The 17,200-nt window shown below is 43.8% G+C and overlaps 1 protein-coding gene across 1 annotated transcript; it reads right to left on the bottom strand.

The window, feature by feature from the left end:
* Positions 1 to 5,587: 5,587 nt before the first annotated feature.
* On the bottom strand, positions 5,588 to 15,554 carry SPMIP5 (sperm microtubule inner protein 5). Its single transcript, XM_090057836.1, has 5 exons — positions 15,439 to 15,554; positions 14,194 to 14,415; positions 8,823 to 9,009; positions 6,249 to 6,349; positions 5,588 to 5,744 (listed from the first exon to the last, which is right to left on the bottom strand). The coding sequence occupies exons 1-5, from the start codon at positions 15,494 to 15,496 to the stop codon at positions 5,590 to 5,592; spliced, it is 723 nt and encodes a 240-aa protein (XP_089913962.1). The 5' UTR covers positions 15,497 to 15,554; the 3' UTR covers positions 5,588 to 5,589.
* Between the last annotated feature and the right edge of the window lie 1,646 nt (positions 15,555 to 17,200).

Genomic DNA, 17,200 nt, shown 5'->3' with positions numbered 1-17,200 from the left:
TGCTGCCTACAGAACATATCTTTTTTAGTTTGCCACATAAATCAATGGTTTAATCTGGTGCCACCAATTTAAAAATATTTCTTGAATAATTTGGCAGTGATGAGTTCTTTCTTCTGAACCTCTTAAAGATTTCTTATCTCAGATTAAAGCTCTCTTCAGTGAGTCACAGCTGCTGCTACTGGCATTTCATGCATACAGATTTCTTTCCAAGCCCTACTGACATTTGTCATAAAATATAACAAATGAGGAGTCTATTAAATAATATCTGAAGTCTATTTTGTTATGGATTTTAAAGCAAATCATATACTATTTAGCTATATTGTAGAAGATACGTTTAAAAGACACACTATGAATATTTGTATTTAATTTGGTAAAGCAGGTCTTGTAATTAAAACTGTTTAGTCAAAAACATTTCATTCAGTTGAAAATGGCTCATCTGACTTTTTTATTTCTTTAAAAATGTCCACTACTGTGAAACAAATGTTGATTTTTGTTAAAAGACTTAACACTTTAATTTCAGTTTTCAGTGTTTTGATTTTCGTGTTCAGTGCGTTCCCTGCCCCCATATTTGCAGTGAATGAAAAATCATTTTCATCTGTGTTTTTCATGAAAAGAGACACCATTTTTTGACCAGCTCACCTGAAAAATACTAACTGTGGCCAAATGCCACTTGGTTCTGAATCACGGCACAAAAAAGAAACCATAAAAAATCCTGAAGTAGTTATAGATGTACATTTAATCATACAATTGAAATTGAGGGGATGCTACTGTGGCTACCACATTTACCATTTATATTCTGTTAGTAACCAAAGACATGTATGGGACCCAAGTGTGCTAAGTGCCATACAATTATTGGTGTGTGTTTGTGGTATTGGAGCAACTTCCCTTTAATTTCACTGATGCAGTGAGTAAGATTTGTCCTCAAAGCGATTAAGGAAGTGAAGAAAAATCAAGAACCTAAACCTGGAAAAAAGCAGAGTGTTTCATGATGTACCAATCTTAGATAGTTACAGTCTTAAATTAAAATTGCACTGATGAAAACACAAATTAACCAGGGATTTGGGGTGCCTCAGCTTCCGAATCTGCAGTTTGAATGCCATGAAAGGGGAGCTCATTTTCAACCAGTGTTGACTTCCCACGCTCTGGAAATAAATTTCCCATTAGGACCTCTAGCTGGGTACATAAAACTGAAGCATGTCCCTAACAGATGGCATTCTTATCACCTAAACTCATCAAAAATGGCCTGATATTTGGCACTTAGATAGCCTGGCGCTGTCACGTATCTAAAATGCATCACAAAGAAGTGCATGTATCTGCCACTATTTTATTCATGTAGTAACTGGAATGCACATTGGTCAAGTGACTTGCCTAATATGCCTGGAGTAGAGAGAAGCATACTTGGGAATAAACCTATGACTCTGTTCTTGATCCATTAAACCACAGCCTATAACAGTAGGTAGAAAATCCCAGTATGGCTGACAGAAGATTACTGCTTGGGACATATGAACTTCCTCTACAGTCAAGGGTTTTTTGTGGATCTTCTGTTGGACCAACTATGCAGTTGGGAGAGCTGTTGACGAACCCTTCAGGCATCAAGTGCCCTTGCTCAGAAACCTTCTCTAGTCATCTTTTCTCTTCTGATCAAAAACTGACTCACTTTGACTTTAACATGATAAAACTGGAAAGGGAGAAGAAAAAAAGTTCTCTGCTGCCCTCAACCCCGATCCATGTTGTTCTGAATCGCTAAAAATGCTCAACCAAGTCAGTAGCCTTACATCAGTGATCCCCAGCCCGGGTGCCCCAGCACTGTGGGGTGCCTTGAGAGCCATTCAAGAATGCTATGGGGTGCTATGTCATGTTAGCACTGTTAGATGTGCAAACATGATTCACAAGATAAATTCAGATTTCAGCAGGAAACTGTACTATAATCATTCTGACCTTTTGTGTTTTTTCTGAGTTTTCTGCAACAGAAGAATGGCTCTATTATTTTTCCACAGTCAAAAAATAAGTGTAAACTAAGACTTGGCACTTTCTAAGGGATACCCTTGAGCCTAACGAGGGGGGTTCTCAGGTCTAACAAAGCTGAGATCCACTTCCCTTACCTGTCCCCAGGCTCCAACTCCCAAGTGCTCGCTAATTTGGACAGTGATGTTGTGAGCTTGTCATATCCCCAGGAGGGTGCAAAATGTTTTAAAGGTGAAGCACAGATGAAGAAGATTCTCCATTCATTTCAATCTCACCCTTTGCTGATAGGTTGTCCCCAACATTGCCTCTCACACTGAGTGGGATAAGGGAGAACTGGAAGAATGCAATCCTCCTATTGGTCCAAAGATACAGCCACATCTACCTTTACTTTAAAAGAGGAGACAAAACGTCTGCAGGGGTAAAGTAAAAATTACGCTTGCATTTTCTGCCACTGAAACTGCATTACAAGCCTGGGCCAACATCTACTGACCACACGTAAAGGTATTTTGATTACCATTTGTAGGCTGTGTTAAAAATACATGTATTTCTCACTTAGAGTAGAACCACATTGCCTACTGCAGTGTAGTGCAGACACCTCAATACGGATAGCCGTTTATCTGTGGTAGTGCAGAGCAGCACATCAAGCCATTCGGCATGCTGAGAAGGGCACTCGGGTTGCTTCCCGTCTTTGAAGTTGTTTCGGTATCTCTATCATACATGGCAGTCTAGACATACTCTTTCCAGGTGTGATGGAAAGACAGAGGAGAAGCAGCAAGGGGTTTGCTCCTAAAGGGTTAGCACTCTTTTCTTGCTCAGGGAAGCATTATGAGCAGATAGACCATCTACTACTGTATTGAAGAAGAGTGCTCCTTTTGACCTAGTGAGCAAGAGGTGCCTAATGAAAATCTATGATCCCGGACAATGTGAAGATAGCTGTCTGATCAGATAATGGAATTGTTTTCAGTTGTAAGAATGAATCCATTACTAATGCAAATAACGCTAATAATTATAATTTGCAACACAGTAAAAGTCACCTAGTCTACCTCCTCCTCTGACAGGAAACTGCATAATAAATTATAGGCTGAGAAAAAAAATCAAAGGGATAAAGGTTAAAAGATTAAAAAAAATTGAAATTTAAATGCTTAACGCAGAAGTCAAGACCTGAAAGCAAAAATTGGTGCTATTAAATCATGCCATTGTAAAAAAAAGGAGATATTATGGAATTGATTAGCAAAGCTAAATTCAAACCTTCCTCCCATCACTCCCTCAGGTCAGAGTTTGATCATTGTGACAGAACAAACTAGTTTTACATATAATAAAGAAATGTAATTAGCTAGACACAGATGTATGCGCTAATATTGGTAGGGAAAAAAAAGGTCTCTCTTACCATATGAAGATAACAAAACCCCCAAGAAGGATAACAGCCTAACAAAACTGGGGAGCTGCAATGATCTGCTGCTGCTTTGGTTCGTTTTCCAAACACGTCCACTTCTCTGACGTGGTTCCAAGCAGGAAACGTACCAATAAATATTTGCAGACCACCCATTTTTAAGATCTAGATCCTTCTGGTCTTCTTGTCCCTCTTTAGGCGGTATCCTGATATTCTGATATTATTAACATAGCTGTTTCTGGCTGTGCAAGTGGTCAGGGGCAAGGGAAACGAGATGAAAAGGGGAAGAATTGTTGCATGTTCCCATGCGGCGCTCCAGGTCTGTGGCAGCAGCACAAAGGAGGTGGCCTGCTCCGTGGGTCACATTAGGGAAATTCACACAACCTGCCTCGCAGTTGCTAATATGGTTCAGATTCACGTGTGGGACGAAAGGTCAGGTGCAGATGTTGGTATGTGATCTCAGTATGTTGAGCTAACTTTACAAACCATATTCATTAGATCAGAACCAGACTGGTAGTGATGCCCTATAGGGCTATGTGAAGCTTTGGGTGATGATTTGATTCGGAGGCGATTCGGCCTGATTTGGTGGCTGAATCTCCAAATCCAAATTGAATCAGGGGAGCAATTAAAAGGTCCGAAACGATTCAAAGCTCTCTGAATCTCCGGAAAAGGCTCGGGGAGCTTTGATGAGTCGGGCAGTCCCCGGAGGCTGCAGCAGGGAGCTGGAGCTGGACTCGGAACTGGTAAGTAGGGGGGAGGGGACCATGGGGGGACCCCTGCCTGCTCCCCCAGCTCCCCCGACCCCTGCCTTGTCCTCCAGCCCCCCGCCCTTGAAAGAAAAGCCCTGGTGCTCACTGGGTGCTGCCGGGCATGGGGGCGATCCTCACTGCCCCACACTGCACGGGGGGCTCTGCACAAGTCCCCCAACCCCCCCACTCCCCCCATGGCTGTCCTGCCCATCTCAGTTACGGCCCTTTAAGACAAAAAAAAGGAGAAAAGCCCCTGAACTCACCCCTCCTGCAGTGGCCTTGGGGCTTCAGGGGGCTTGCGCAGAGGGGCAGCGGGGATCACCCCCCCCCCCCGCCAGCAGGAATGGTGAGTCCGGGGGTGGGGGTTGTTTTTCTTAAAGGGCTGGAACCATGGTGGGCCTGACAGCCATGGGGGGACTGGGGCAGTGGGGTGGGGGGCTCGTGCAGAGCCCCCCATGCAGTGTGCAGTGGGGAGCAGCAGGGATTGCCCCCTGCCCTGCAGCACCCACTGGGTCGGGGGGGTTTTAACAAGTGCCAGGAGCTGGGGTGGATGGGGCAGCCATTGCTGGCTGTAGGGGACGGGCCTGGGTGATTCGGAGATTTGGCCGAATTGATTCGGGACAGTGATTCAAGTCACCGAATTGAATCACTGTCCCCTGAATCAGCTGAATCTGAAGCAAATACTTGCCGCTTCGCACAGGCCTAATGCCCTGTGGCTATGAGCTGAGGAGAAAAGGAGTCTCTGATCTCTCCAAACCCACCAGTCCTGGAAATAATGACATCTACATGACTGGCTGTATCACAATCTGTTGATATCTTTTGCTTCAGCCTCCTTCTATACTCCAGCTTCCCAAAACATAGGATATGCCCACATCAAAGGACACAAAAAGTTAAGCCAGGAGGCAGGGGAACAAGTATGTGTCAATCCCATATAAATATAAATGAGGAGACTTTGATCACAAAGGGGGTGGTTGAATTACAGCAAGAATGATTCTATTTTTATGAAGTGGGGCTCAGTTGTCAGCAGTTTGGAAACGTTGGCTGAAGCAGTATTTTAAATGTTACTTGTTAAAATGCTTTAGCCCAACACACGATGCCTGCCCTCCTGTACTGAATCCCTGTCCACGGTGCAGATTTCTTGCTCTCTGGAATTTTTCGCCCTGGTAATTTTTTTACTGCAGTCCAAACACTCAGTGCCCTCCATTCAGGAAAACAGAAGTGAATTATAATGAACAAGTCTCTGAGTATTTCTGCTAAAGGACATTAAAAGAAAGCTGAGCGCTAAACGCTAGATGAGTTCATGACTCACAGAACCTGATTTTATGTTCGCCTCACAAGTGAAATTTGTCCAAAGCACGACACATCTCAAAATAATAAAGCATTAAAGGTTGGAATCAAGCCTAAAAGGCTTAGACACACGCATCACAGATAGTATTTAATTAGGTTTTTAATCAGCACTTGCCAAAGTCGAAAGCATTACGTGTCTCAGCTCTTCACGTCACATTCCCTGTTCTCCTGGTGATTCCATTCGGCACGATGTTTCTTAGTGAGATATGCGCCATAGCACGCCTCCTTGTGACTGCACGCAGAGCAGCTTCGGCACAAGTTTCCATAGGTTTTTCCAACAATAAGATGTTGATCTGCAAGAAACAAACGTCCATTGCTTAAATGCTGAATCCCCTACCCAATTTAGGGCCTCCTTGGAGTGCCTACAATGGATTCCCACTGACGTCAGAGAAAAGAGGGGTATTTGGCACAATATTCCCCATTAGTGTCTGAGACATTGGAGCTCACTTCTCTCCCTTGTTTGCTAGTCTTGAGGTTGAACTGCCAAGTTGGCCCTTTCTTCCTCCCCACTAAGGAGGTGGGTTAGCTGGTAAGCAACCGGTGAGGATTTTGTGGAAAGGCTAGTTGGTTTTTGTTACAATCGTCTTGACACAGGGTTATTTCTTACTGCTGTAAATCAACAATATTTAAACAGGTGCTTTTAAAATATTGTTAAGAGCAGCTAGAGTATTGGATGGGAAGCTTTTAATTCAAAAAGAGGGAACAACCAAAATAAATAAGTAGTAAATCAGTGCTGGAAAACAGTTTCGCAATAGTGAACTGTATGTTTTTAAAGGCAAGACATTCAAAGTCCTTACGTGGAACGTGACCAGTGTATTTTGGTATCATCCCTTCAGGCCTGTAGGATCTGTGGTACACCTTTGGAGTGTGGCTAACTTCAGCGTCGGGCTTCTCGCCTCTATAATAATATAAAATGACCATTCAGAATGAATCCTTTTAAAACCGGACTTGGATGCTTTTGGAATTTTCTTAGCCGGTACCACATTGCACATAGTTTTCAGATTTGAATTTCAACCGTCTCATCCATAGCTCGTGGAGATGTGTATTCTCCCATCTGGAAGTGCACTGCTCACCGAGCCTTCCTTGTATGTCCAAAACACACAAATGTTCCTCATATCTATTGCCCTTTATGGGAGCTTTGCAAAAGCACAGAATCAAGTGAGCAAAGGGAGAATGCTGCGGCATTGCTAGTGGAGTCATAAAATGAGTCTTAGATTGCATCTCCCATACATTTCAATGGACCAAGATTTCATTCTTTGGACCAAGGTCTGCTCTCTGACCTAAATACATGCAACTCCAATAATGCAGTGCATTTTCCTCTTTACTTTATTCCATAAAAGCTGTGTGGAAGGGGATCATGACCATAAGAAGTGTAGTATTTACTGCAGAGAAACATTCGACACACAGCGCATTAGCAGCCTCCCTAAAGCAAAACCTTAATTACAGCCTCGGCAAGGATTCACAAAGAGGCTATGGACATTGCTACACGTTCATTAAAGTGCCTTAGTTACTGAACATTTAGTCTAGTAATTGCCTAATGAAATATTAACTAAATGCACAGTAACTAAAGTTACTGCACAGTAATGCTGGTGCACGGTTATTCTGTGATGCTTGCTGTGCATTAGCCTAATGCCACTGCGCAGTAGCGTATGAGTATGGTTTTTGACCTGCCACACTACTGCTCAGTGTTATTAAGCTAAAGTGCAGTAAGTGTCTCGTGTAAATGCACCCCATGATGGCATATGTGGGGTGAGTTTGTGTTGATTGAGCACCAGTCTATGGGAAATGGATGTGCTGAATTTAATGTATTTCCTTATCAGCTGGAGGGAGAAGGAGCAGGAACTTCTACTCGGTGGCAGGAGGAAAGGAAGAACTCCCTTGCACCCGATTTAAGAATGGAGAACCTCACATCTGATGCCTTGCCACCTCTTCCAAACTGCCAAATGCTTTGCCTTTCTCAGCCATTAAATAGGAGGACCCCACTGTTAGGAGCCCTGGCCTCTTTGGCTGCTAGTCCTGTAAAGCGGCACCCTTGCCCTCCCCAGGACAAAAGACACAAATCACTTAGTTTACTCCTCTGGTTTCACTTTCCTGACAACTGCAAAGGCTTTGTTGACAGTAAGTTTTGCGCTGACTGAAGTTTTATGGCAATAAAAGTGCCAAATAAATAGAAAAAACCCTGACGTTTGAAATCATTGACAAAACAAATAAATGACATCTGTAGACATCCGACGAGTATTGCTGGATTAAAAAACCACTCTGTTCCCAGGAGTTTCTTCTCATCTCACCACTGAACTTTCAGTCTTCACCAGAGCTCACACGCAGGCACCACCAAGATCAGACTGTGCTCTTGGCTGTAAAAAAGGAGGCCCTTTCGAGACTGAGGATTCAGCTACTGCTATGTACTGTCCTGATGCGCACAACGCGCCGTGGGTGAACATCCATGAGAGAATTGTGCCAGGGTAGCAACACTGGTCATTTATTTATCCATTCATTGATTTGATTTATATGATGCCATTCCCAACAAAGGTTCAGGGAGGCTTGCAATAAGGGGACAGAATAACTTATAAAACAAGAGCACAACAACGGGACCAAAAAAACCCCCAAACCCCAAAGAACAAAACAAGCTTAAAACAGAACTAGAATAGCCACATAAAACAGAGACCCACTAAACCACATCTCAGCCAAGCTTTGGTGGCTACATGCCTGCCCATATAGGAAGGTCCTATATCCCTTCCAAATTGCTTGGATTTTGGAGGCCTCGAGAGGAAGGCAATTCTAGAGCTGAGGAGCAACTGCAGAGAAAAACCTGCCATGTTTTTGCCAAGTGGATTTGCAGTACTGGTTGTATCTGCAGGACCTTGCTCCTGGCTGACCTCAGGAATCACCATGTGGTGTAAGGGTGCTTTATGCAAGTAAGGTGTGGATCCAAGACAAGACCTTACATCCAACATGCAGCAGGAGATGCTGCAAATACTTTACAAGGGTCATCGGCAGGGTGCCCCCGGCAAGTAGGTCTTTAAGTGTCATGGTTCAAATTGACAGCAGAAAACATCAGCACATGCAAGACATGAGTTAACATGCTTCCATATACAGTGCTTCTTGTGTGCTCTTTATTGTAAGTATTAAGAACTAATAATAGAGAAGCAAGGTTTTAAAATACAAGTATTAAGGACATGCACCATGCTGCAATCTTCAGAAACCAACACAGGCTTATATGCTCTAGTGTATCAAGCCATTCATAAAATAATAACCTTATATAATGCTTTTCACCTGTATATTATCTAATATAATTCTATTGATCTAATATATATAATATAATTATTATATCTATAATATAATATAATTATATAACTCTAATATAAACTTACCTGTTTATTTTACTAGAAGGACCACACGTGACTTGATCTATTATGTTCTTAAAATCCTGGTAGCAATTCTTGGCCATCTCATGGTAGCGGACACCATCTCCAAGATCAGTGACCTTCGCCCTAGGCACAAACCCACTCCAGCCTGGAATTGGTGGCTCTAGCAAGGTTCTCCTAGTTTCCTTAGTCCCTGAAAAATCATAAGATAGCTTTTAAGTCCAAATTACATTGAGCAGCCTAAGAAAATTACCTGGTTCTGTTTTATCATAGGCAATAAGAAAATGCCTGCTTGAACAAAAAAAGTGCAGTTAATTCATATGCCAGGCCCTTACCAAGAGTAATCTCACTGGGCATCGTTACACATGCTTCGGGGTAGAGGGCACTTTAATTACAGAGGCTCCAAGAGTGACTGTAATTGAAGTGTTCACAGCATCAGATACATTTAGCATCCTGCGCTTCAAAATGGTGGCGGGGTGCTTTAACAAAAGTTCATTCAATGAGCTTTAGTTAAAGCGTGCCCACTGCCATTTTGAAGCTCAGGGACGCTGAATGCATGTTACACGGAGGCTGTTGGAGCATGCTAATTAGCACACTCTAGGAGACTCGATTAATCGAAACTGTTTAGACCTGTGCTAATTAGCACAACTTGGAGCAGACGTCCAGCGCATGTACAGGTGCCCATTATTCTGATATACACCTTAGTGGTACCTAGTTAACACTACTGTTTTCTAATGCGGGGCAGATTGTGAAGTCCTTGCTCACCTTTGAATAAGTCCTAAGTCAAAGTGTCCAATCAACCCAAGTTTTCTGGGACAGTCCTGATTTTCAGGGCAGTGCCCTGCTGACCCTGCAGATTCCCTAAAATGGGATGTTTGTCCCAAATTGGAAAAAAATTGCTCCCAGAAGGGAGGTAATGTAATACTGCTTGGCGCACACTCTCACGGGGTTCTACGAAATTCATTTCACTCAGGGCAGTGCTATTTAGGCCACCTGAAACACTGCACTAACCCAAACCAGAAGTCATATAAACGGTGTCAGAATTTACTTCACCAAGACTTGTTGCTTTACTAAAAAGAAAACACCCTCTAGACTTTGGCCAGTGGTCAATTAAACACACCCGAGTCAATAAGAGCTTTTTAATTGAACTCAGTTAGATCTAATCGGTGATCTCCAAATGCTTGTGCATGAACATTAGTACCTTAGCTCTATCCTGAGTCCAACACCAGAAATAGCATTCTGTCCCCTGCCGTTTTAATAGGAAACAACTGGAATTCCTGCTTTAAACTGCAGTGTTATATTTCTTTGCCCAGTTAAGCAGCTGCCATTTTTCAATCACTGGAGGCCGTTGCTGATCAGTGGTGGATGAAATGACATAGAGAGAAAAGCACTCATCCCAGACTGAGGAACTCCAAATTAGGAACAGTCTAGTGCATATAACGGCTGCCAAGGATCTGCAGGATCCTGTTGTGGCCATCTTTTGCAGCACGAAGGCCTTGGCAAATTATGACCCCATGCCAGAACTTTTGTGTTTCGAGATCATGGCTGAGTAGAGATATTCCAAAAGTCCTTTGGAGGAAGTGCTCTATGGCACTTAACTTAAAGTGCTGTAAGTTAGTGCAGGAATGAACCAAACAGACATTTGCCGTTCAGTGGTTGGGAGTGGGCTCAGTGCCTGCCCATACTGGCCAAGGCTAGCAGGTGGGGAGCACTCCTGCACACCTTCAAGGAGGCTGCCAGAGCTAGCCCCACTCCCTCTGCCAGCTGGCGACTATCTGCAGTGGCTTGAGGGGGATGGTTGGGGGAAGGGAGACCCCACTGCGAGGACCCCCCCACAACTTGCTGGTTGGGGTGTCAGGGGGAGGGCTAGGCTGGGTCTGCATGGCCAAGGGATCCCCTTATTCCCCCACCCCAGCCTCTTTGCAGCTGCAGCCAAGAACTATGGCACAGGGCTGCCCAGCTGGTTTTTTACCTCTTGACAACTGCAGCCAGGAGCTGCAGCGTGGGGCTGCCCGGCTGGCTTTTTGCTGTGCCAGGAATTGGGGTGGGGGGCAGCGAGGGAGCCCTCCTGCTGGACAGACACAACTTCCCTCCCAGAAGCCCCAGCCAGAAAGCTATGGTGGGTTCATTGCAGCAGGGGGCTCCCTTCTCCCCTCCCCCATCCCAGCCTGTTGACACCTCCAACCAGAAGCTACGGTGTTGCCCAGCTGGTTTTTTGGGAACTGGATCCAGTAGGGGTTGGAAACAGAGCCTCTCTGGCATGTGGACCTGGCTCAGCCCCCACCAAGACTCGAGCCTATAAGCTTGGGGGAGGGGGTCTGCACAGCGGAGGCTCCATTCTTCCCCCTTTTCCCCCCACCTGACTGTGCAGGGAGATGATAGAGAAGACAGGGCTGGGCCAGTGCTTACCCAGAGCAGATGAACCAATGCTAACAAGTGAGGGACCCCTGGGATGGCAGCAAAATGCAACTGACACTGAAGAGTGATGGGTGTGGTACAGATGTTCAAAAAGCACTTAACCTAAAGCACTTTAGTCTATTACCACATCCATCAAGGGTTAGCTTAGAGCAGGATCCACCCTTTTTAAAGTGCTTTAAGTGCTGTGAACATCTGTTTTGTTATGGCTTTGAAGTTCTTTCTATAATACACACAAAGGGTAAGATCTGCACCTAGCCTATGTTTCTCAAAGAAGAGAAGGTACTCAATAGTCTATGAATTGCGAAGTACTACAAAATAATAGGCTTGTGAGAAGTGGCTAGTATTCGCTTCTGATTCGGATTAGGCCAATTCAGGGAACAGTGATTCGATTTGCTGATTCAAGTCACTGCCCTGAATTAATTTGGCTGCTGCCGAATCAGACGAATCTCCCCATCAGACAGGCCCATCCTCCGCCCGCTCTCCTAGCCCTGTCAATAGATGCCCCACCCAGCCCCAGCTCCTGTTTCTTAAAAAAAAAAAAGACCCGAACTCACCAGCTCCTGCCAAGCAGTGGGACTGCCCCGCACTGTCCTATGCTGTGTGGGGGACTCTGCCATGAGCTCCCAGAAGCCGTGAGGCCACTGCAGGAGCCAGTGAGTGAGGGCTTTTTAAATATTTTTTAAAGAGCCAGGAGCTGAGGCCAGGCAGGGCAGCCAATGGGGCGGGGGGGAAGATTGGGGGGGGCTGGGAAAGCAGGCAGGGGTCAGGTGGCAGAGCCCGCCACACAGTGCAGGGCAGCAGGGATCATTCCCCCTCCTGGCAACAGCCAGTGAGCAGGGGCTTTTTTTTTTAAGACCTGGGAGCTAGCGCTGAGCAGGGCAGCCATGTGGGGGGCTGGGGGAGCAGGCAGGGAATGGGGCCTGGCAGGGGTCTCCCCATGGTCTCCTCTCCCCTCCTCCAGCCCCCCGTCCCCGCCCCCTACTTACCGGCATGGAGTCCAGGTCCAGCTCCCTGCAGCAGGAGTGAGGACTGCCCAAATCTCCAAAGCTCTGTGAATCTTTTCCAAATCAATTCAGAGAGCTTTGAATCAATCCAATGTGGACCTTTTTATTGGTCTCCTGATTCGATTCGGATTTGGAGATTCAGCTGCCAAATCAGGCCGAACCTACCTCCGAATTGAATCAGCACCCAAAGCTTCACACAGTCCTACAAAATAAGCTCCCTTATGCAAAGGAAGGAGTTGGAGGAAAAGGAGGTACGGCTGATGGGAGAACTGGAATCCCTGGAATACTCTGTGATCCTTACGAGAGTGAGAAGGACACGTTTTAAGGCGTTATGATGTGAGAGTAACTTCGTAGTTTCCTGTACATGTCAGAGAGGCTGGGTGATTCCCCAACCAAACCTGCAATGAAAGGTGACAATACGGTAGGACTAAAACTCTAACTATGGAACTTGTATTAACCATATCGGCACCGAACTAACACCGTTTATTATTAGAACAGAGAGTTAAATGTTTGGAAACTGAGAAACAGACGTTAGTACTTTCTGAATGAGGAAGAATTAGAAGGGACTCCTCGGCTAGAACGCAAACCTAGTGGTTCCTTTGGAAATATTTGGCGGGCTCCAGCCAGGTCAGAAGTCAGGTCCATGTAGCTGAAGACAAAAATCACAAACAGATGAGCTGAGCTATCTCCACAACTATCATTTGCTACCGGTACCATTTGGCATAGCTGGCTCAGGATTTCTATCATTTGATTTTACAAAATACCTCAGATATGCTCACATAGGATTCAGTTCCATGTGCCAAACTTCATCTGCCTAATAAAATAAATGAAGCCATTTACATGCTTAGAGGTAAGAAACTGGAAATGGGTGGCAACTACCATCACCTCTAAAAATCATAATTCACCCTAGCAGAAACAGCTTCTTGTCTCTAGTGGCTGTATGACACTCCTGCCACTGGCACTTTTAGTGTGGTAAAGCAAGACAGGTTTTGCTGCTGGAAAATGTTCTTATATACACAGTACAATTTGTGGACCAATACAGGGTCAAATGTACTTTTTTTTTTTTTGTGCTTTTACTCAAAACCTGTTTAAGTTTCCTCATTATTAAAGGGTTAAAGGCTCAGTTCTGCCCCCACGCCCCTCTGCATTTGAGTAATATTTTAGCACAGGATCACTTTCTCCACAAGGTACTTTGCTTGTGACACACAGATGGCAGGATCCAGTCCTAACGAAGCAGGCAAAAATGTCATAACTGAAATGTCTTAAGATTAGATACCAAAGTAAGAGACTCAATTTTCAGTGACAAGGAACTTCTGCAGATCCCATCACAGTTTATTTGAGCTGTCGGTGTGCAGCAGTTCAGAAACACGGGCCACTTTTCCACAAAATAAAGGAACTCCAACTCAGCCTCCCCCCGGCATTGCAGAGACGTTCAGATGAGGGTTAGGACGGTGGTTTGGAAAACAGGAGGGAGACCTCTGAGAAAGTCAGATCTCACATTCTGGAAACAGCTGTTCTTTTGGCTCATTTTATGCTTTTTTTCTGTGGTTATTAGCACCAGACTTGAAATGTCGGCTGTGGGTTTTAGAGAGTAGCTTGCTTTGTGGACATGTCGCAGGCTGAATCTGTTTGCAGTCCCATTTATGCAACACAATTAGAATTGGTGCAAGACCCATGGAAATCCTTTCACATCGAGCAGTGTGCACCTGTAAATGTACCGAATTAAGGCGACCCAAGGCTTAGAAAAGAAATAGAAGGTGAAAAGGCCAAATTTTGTCTCTGACTGGACACGTGTGCAATTCCCATTGAAATCAGGGCCATGCACTAGCAAGCCTGAAGGCAAAATCTGGTTCTTAAATGTGTCCTTGAAGACTGTAATTATATTTCACATTGTACTAGTAACATTAATTGAATGTTTAGCTGAAATCACGTTCTTTACAAGTTAAATACAGTACCTAGCATATAAGGATGGTGTTTATAATTATACTCATAAAGGGCTTGTAAAACATCTTCATTGCAGCTGATAGGTGGAAGTCGGGGTGTAGTGGCTGCTATGAGTCTTAGCTCATCCTTCTTGTCGTTGTTTCTTTGGACAGCATTGTACATGGAGGTCATACACACAAAAGAATCGTTTCCATAACTAGTGCCAACTCTATTGCATCTTTGAGGGATGTAGCCTGCAATGTTAGCAGATTTTTTTATAAATTTCCCAGGATCTAATAGAAAAGTATATAAGCATTTAAAATCAGAGGTAAATAATCAAACACTTAATTATCTGCCATGCTTAGCTCTTCAAATGATTTCTTGTATATTTATGTACTTGATAACAAGAACCGTGACCTCCTTAGTTTGGAAATATAACCTTAAGAATAAAACACATTTTGGCAAGGGCTATGTGTGTACAATCCCTTTATGACAAAGCACTTTATTATGTGAATTTCTCTAACAGTGAATAAGGCACATGTCCCATATATCAATGGGGTAAGCTGATACTATTCATTGTATTTTATAGCCCTTACTTATGATTATTTACAGATCTTTCATTCTGGACTTGCTGCAAATCAGGGTTGTATTAGAACAAAACTGCGGTATAACAATAGAAGCAATTATTTCATGCAGAAGTGCAAGTCCCAAAGCAAATTTTATCATGTACATACTTACTTTCATTATAAGGAATGGTTGTATAATGCATCAGGTAATATTTAACATTCAGCCCGAATGCTTTGACTATGTTAAACGCTAAGGAAATAGGGCTAACCTCCTGTGTGCGCGCTGCATGCTAACCCTTCAGGGGCTACGTACAATCCACAAGCTGTCAGTTGGACAGCCCTGGTCTAAACTGAAAAAATGTCTACAAAATCCTGGACCTAAACCAAAATGAACATTTGATAAAGTGGTTTGGGTCTTTATCAAACTGTTGTATATGTGTGTCCCCCATCAGCTAACTAATTAATGCAATTAAATGAATTCAAAACCAGCGCTGTCATTCTGTACCAGGTTCTCCCAACCAGCCATGCTGAGTGGTGATTTTAAACCATGCTTACGTTCCTCTCATCACAAACCCAGTCCCTGTGAAAGGAGTAGTATAGGGGTTGCTATTGCAGGTCTGTCATCAGAGGATTTCCCCTAATGCAGGCAGTTCTCCGCTGGACCGTTCAGTTGGATTTAGGGCTGAGAAAGGAGAGCCAAACAGTATTTACCTGTATATCCAGGTAGCAGAGGGTTGCACGCATCCACATATTTTCGGATTGGTTTCATGCTCCCCCTTAGTGAAACAAAAGGGACACGGATACCTAAACTCTCATCTCAAGTCATTCACTATACATCTCTTATAGCATGAAAAATAAGCAATAGCCTGTTTTAAGAGGAAGCTAATGGGCCAAAGTCAGCTTATGTATTACGTTAGTGTAAACTCAAAAGTTAATTCCACTGAAGCCACATGTCAGTAACGTCACTGCAATATAATCAAGAACAGAAATGCTGTCCTGCTGTTTTAATAGTGTTGTTTTGTATTGAACAGTCTCATGCACAAGAATATTAAAAACGTATAGAGAGCTACATAATAGATCCCCTGTTTTACGTGAAGTAATACTAGCACACATTGAACGGAGTTTTGCAGTATATCTTATGCATAAATAACATCAAGTGGGAGCAGACCAGCTAGGTAAACGTGTTATTTTTTGCACTATTCATATGTCCAAAAGTTTCTCTTACATCCAAGTCAAATATTTCAAATAATACCTTAGCTTAATAAAGTTAAGGTTTTAGATCTTGCCTCAGTACATAGATAGCACTACCTCTATACTTGTGCTATGCTTGGTACTGCCTACAAGCAACAGCTGCAAATATTGTAGTGACAGCTGTGTCTGTATAAAACACAAGTCAGCATTAAAGTGACCAGCATGCATCTGCTAGTTATGAAAATCTAGGCAGGAGTTAAATGTAATCAAATATCTGCCTATAAAACGATTCAAAGAAACTAGAGCAAATAAAATGCACTGATGTGCCACAAGACTGCATCTACGAGTATAAAGTCAGCCCTTAACGAACAAGTCGAAAATCTTGCAGGCACAAAAAGGCATGTTCTCCCAAAAAAGCAGCGAGTCTGCTGCTAAGGTGGACTGCGGTGAGGAAGCTGATATAAATGTGAGCTCGTACGGCAACAGCGTTCTCAAACCAAGCACACGCTGACAACCTTGGAAGTACTTCGAGGAAGAGCGATATGTAAAATGAAGGCTGCAATAGAGACACTCACTAGAGCAAGAGCCCTGAAAGGTAATAAATTTGCCGTAACCACTGGAGTGACAAAAGGAGCTCAAATGTTATTGCCTTGAAAACACAATTTCCAGTAGGGGGAGAAGGATATGATCACAAAGTAAAATTCAACCTTAAGGCAACGATGTGAGAGAGAAGGGAACGGCTCTAGGGAATGACAGTACGAACAGCAGCCTGAAAGTGAGGATGCTCAAGTGTCAGCTATGTATTAGGAATAAAGACAACAGGGTGAAGTATGGGCAAGGAAACTTCTGCACTGCAGTTGTTATAAAGAGCAGTTCCTACCCCCTTTACCTTTGCTGACACTTATGCCACACGCAACACTGGAGTGAAGAAAGAGGGTGCAACCAACACCACCAGCAGAACGATTTTCTTCTACAGATGCAGAAGCCAGTACTTAAGTGCAAGACCTGTGCTAGAATACTGATATCTTGGTCACACCGCTGCATTTTCACATTACATGTGTTACATACCCGACAGTGAATGCTCATAGCATAAAAATAAAAAACCCCTCACTCAAAGTACCATAAATCAGAAGTTTATTAACCCCAAAGGAAATACACTGGCATAAAAACCTGGTAAGCAAGATCATACTTGTTAACAGCCCACAGAATCATCAAAGGCTTTTGCAAACGGTGCCTGCTTGGGGCCGTTTACACTTTGCCCAGCTCTAGTTTTGGAGTGGCC

This window comes from Crocodylus siamensis, chromosome 7, assembly GCF_052110815.1.
Source record: "Crocodylus siamensis isolate JL-2025a chromosome 7, ASM5211081v1, whole genome shotgun sequence".
NCBI classification, from domain to species: Eukaryota; Metazoa; Chordata; order Crocodylia; family Crocodylidae; genus Crocodylus; species Crocodylus siamensis.
The sequence above is the reverse complement of the archived record's forward strand: the minus strand, read 5'-3'. Positions and strand labels throughout refer to the sequence as shown.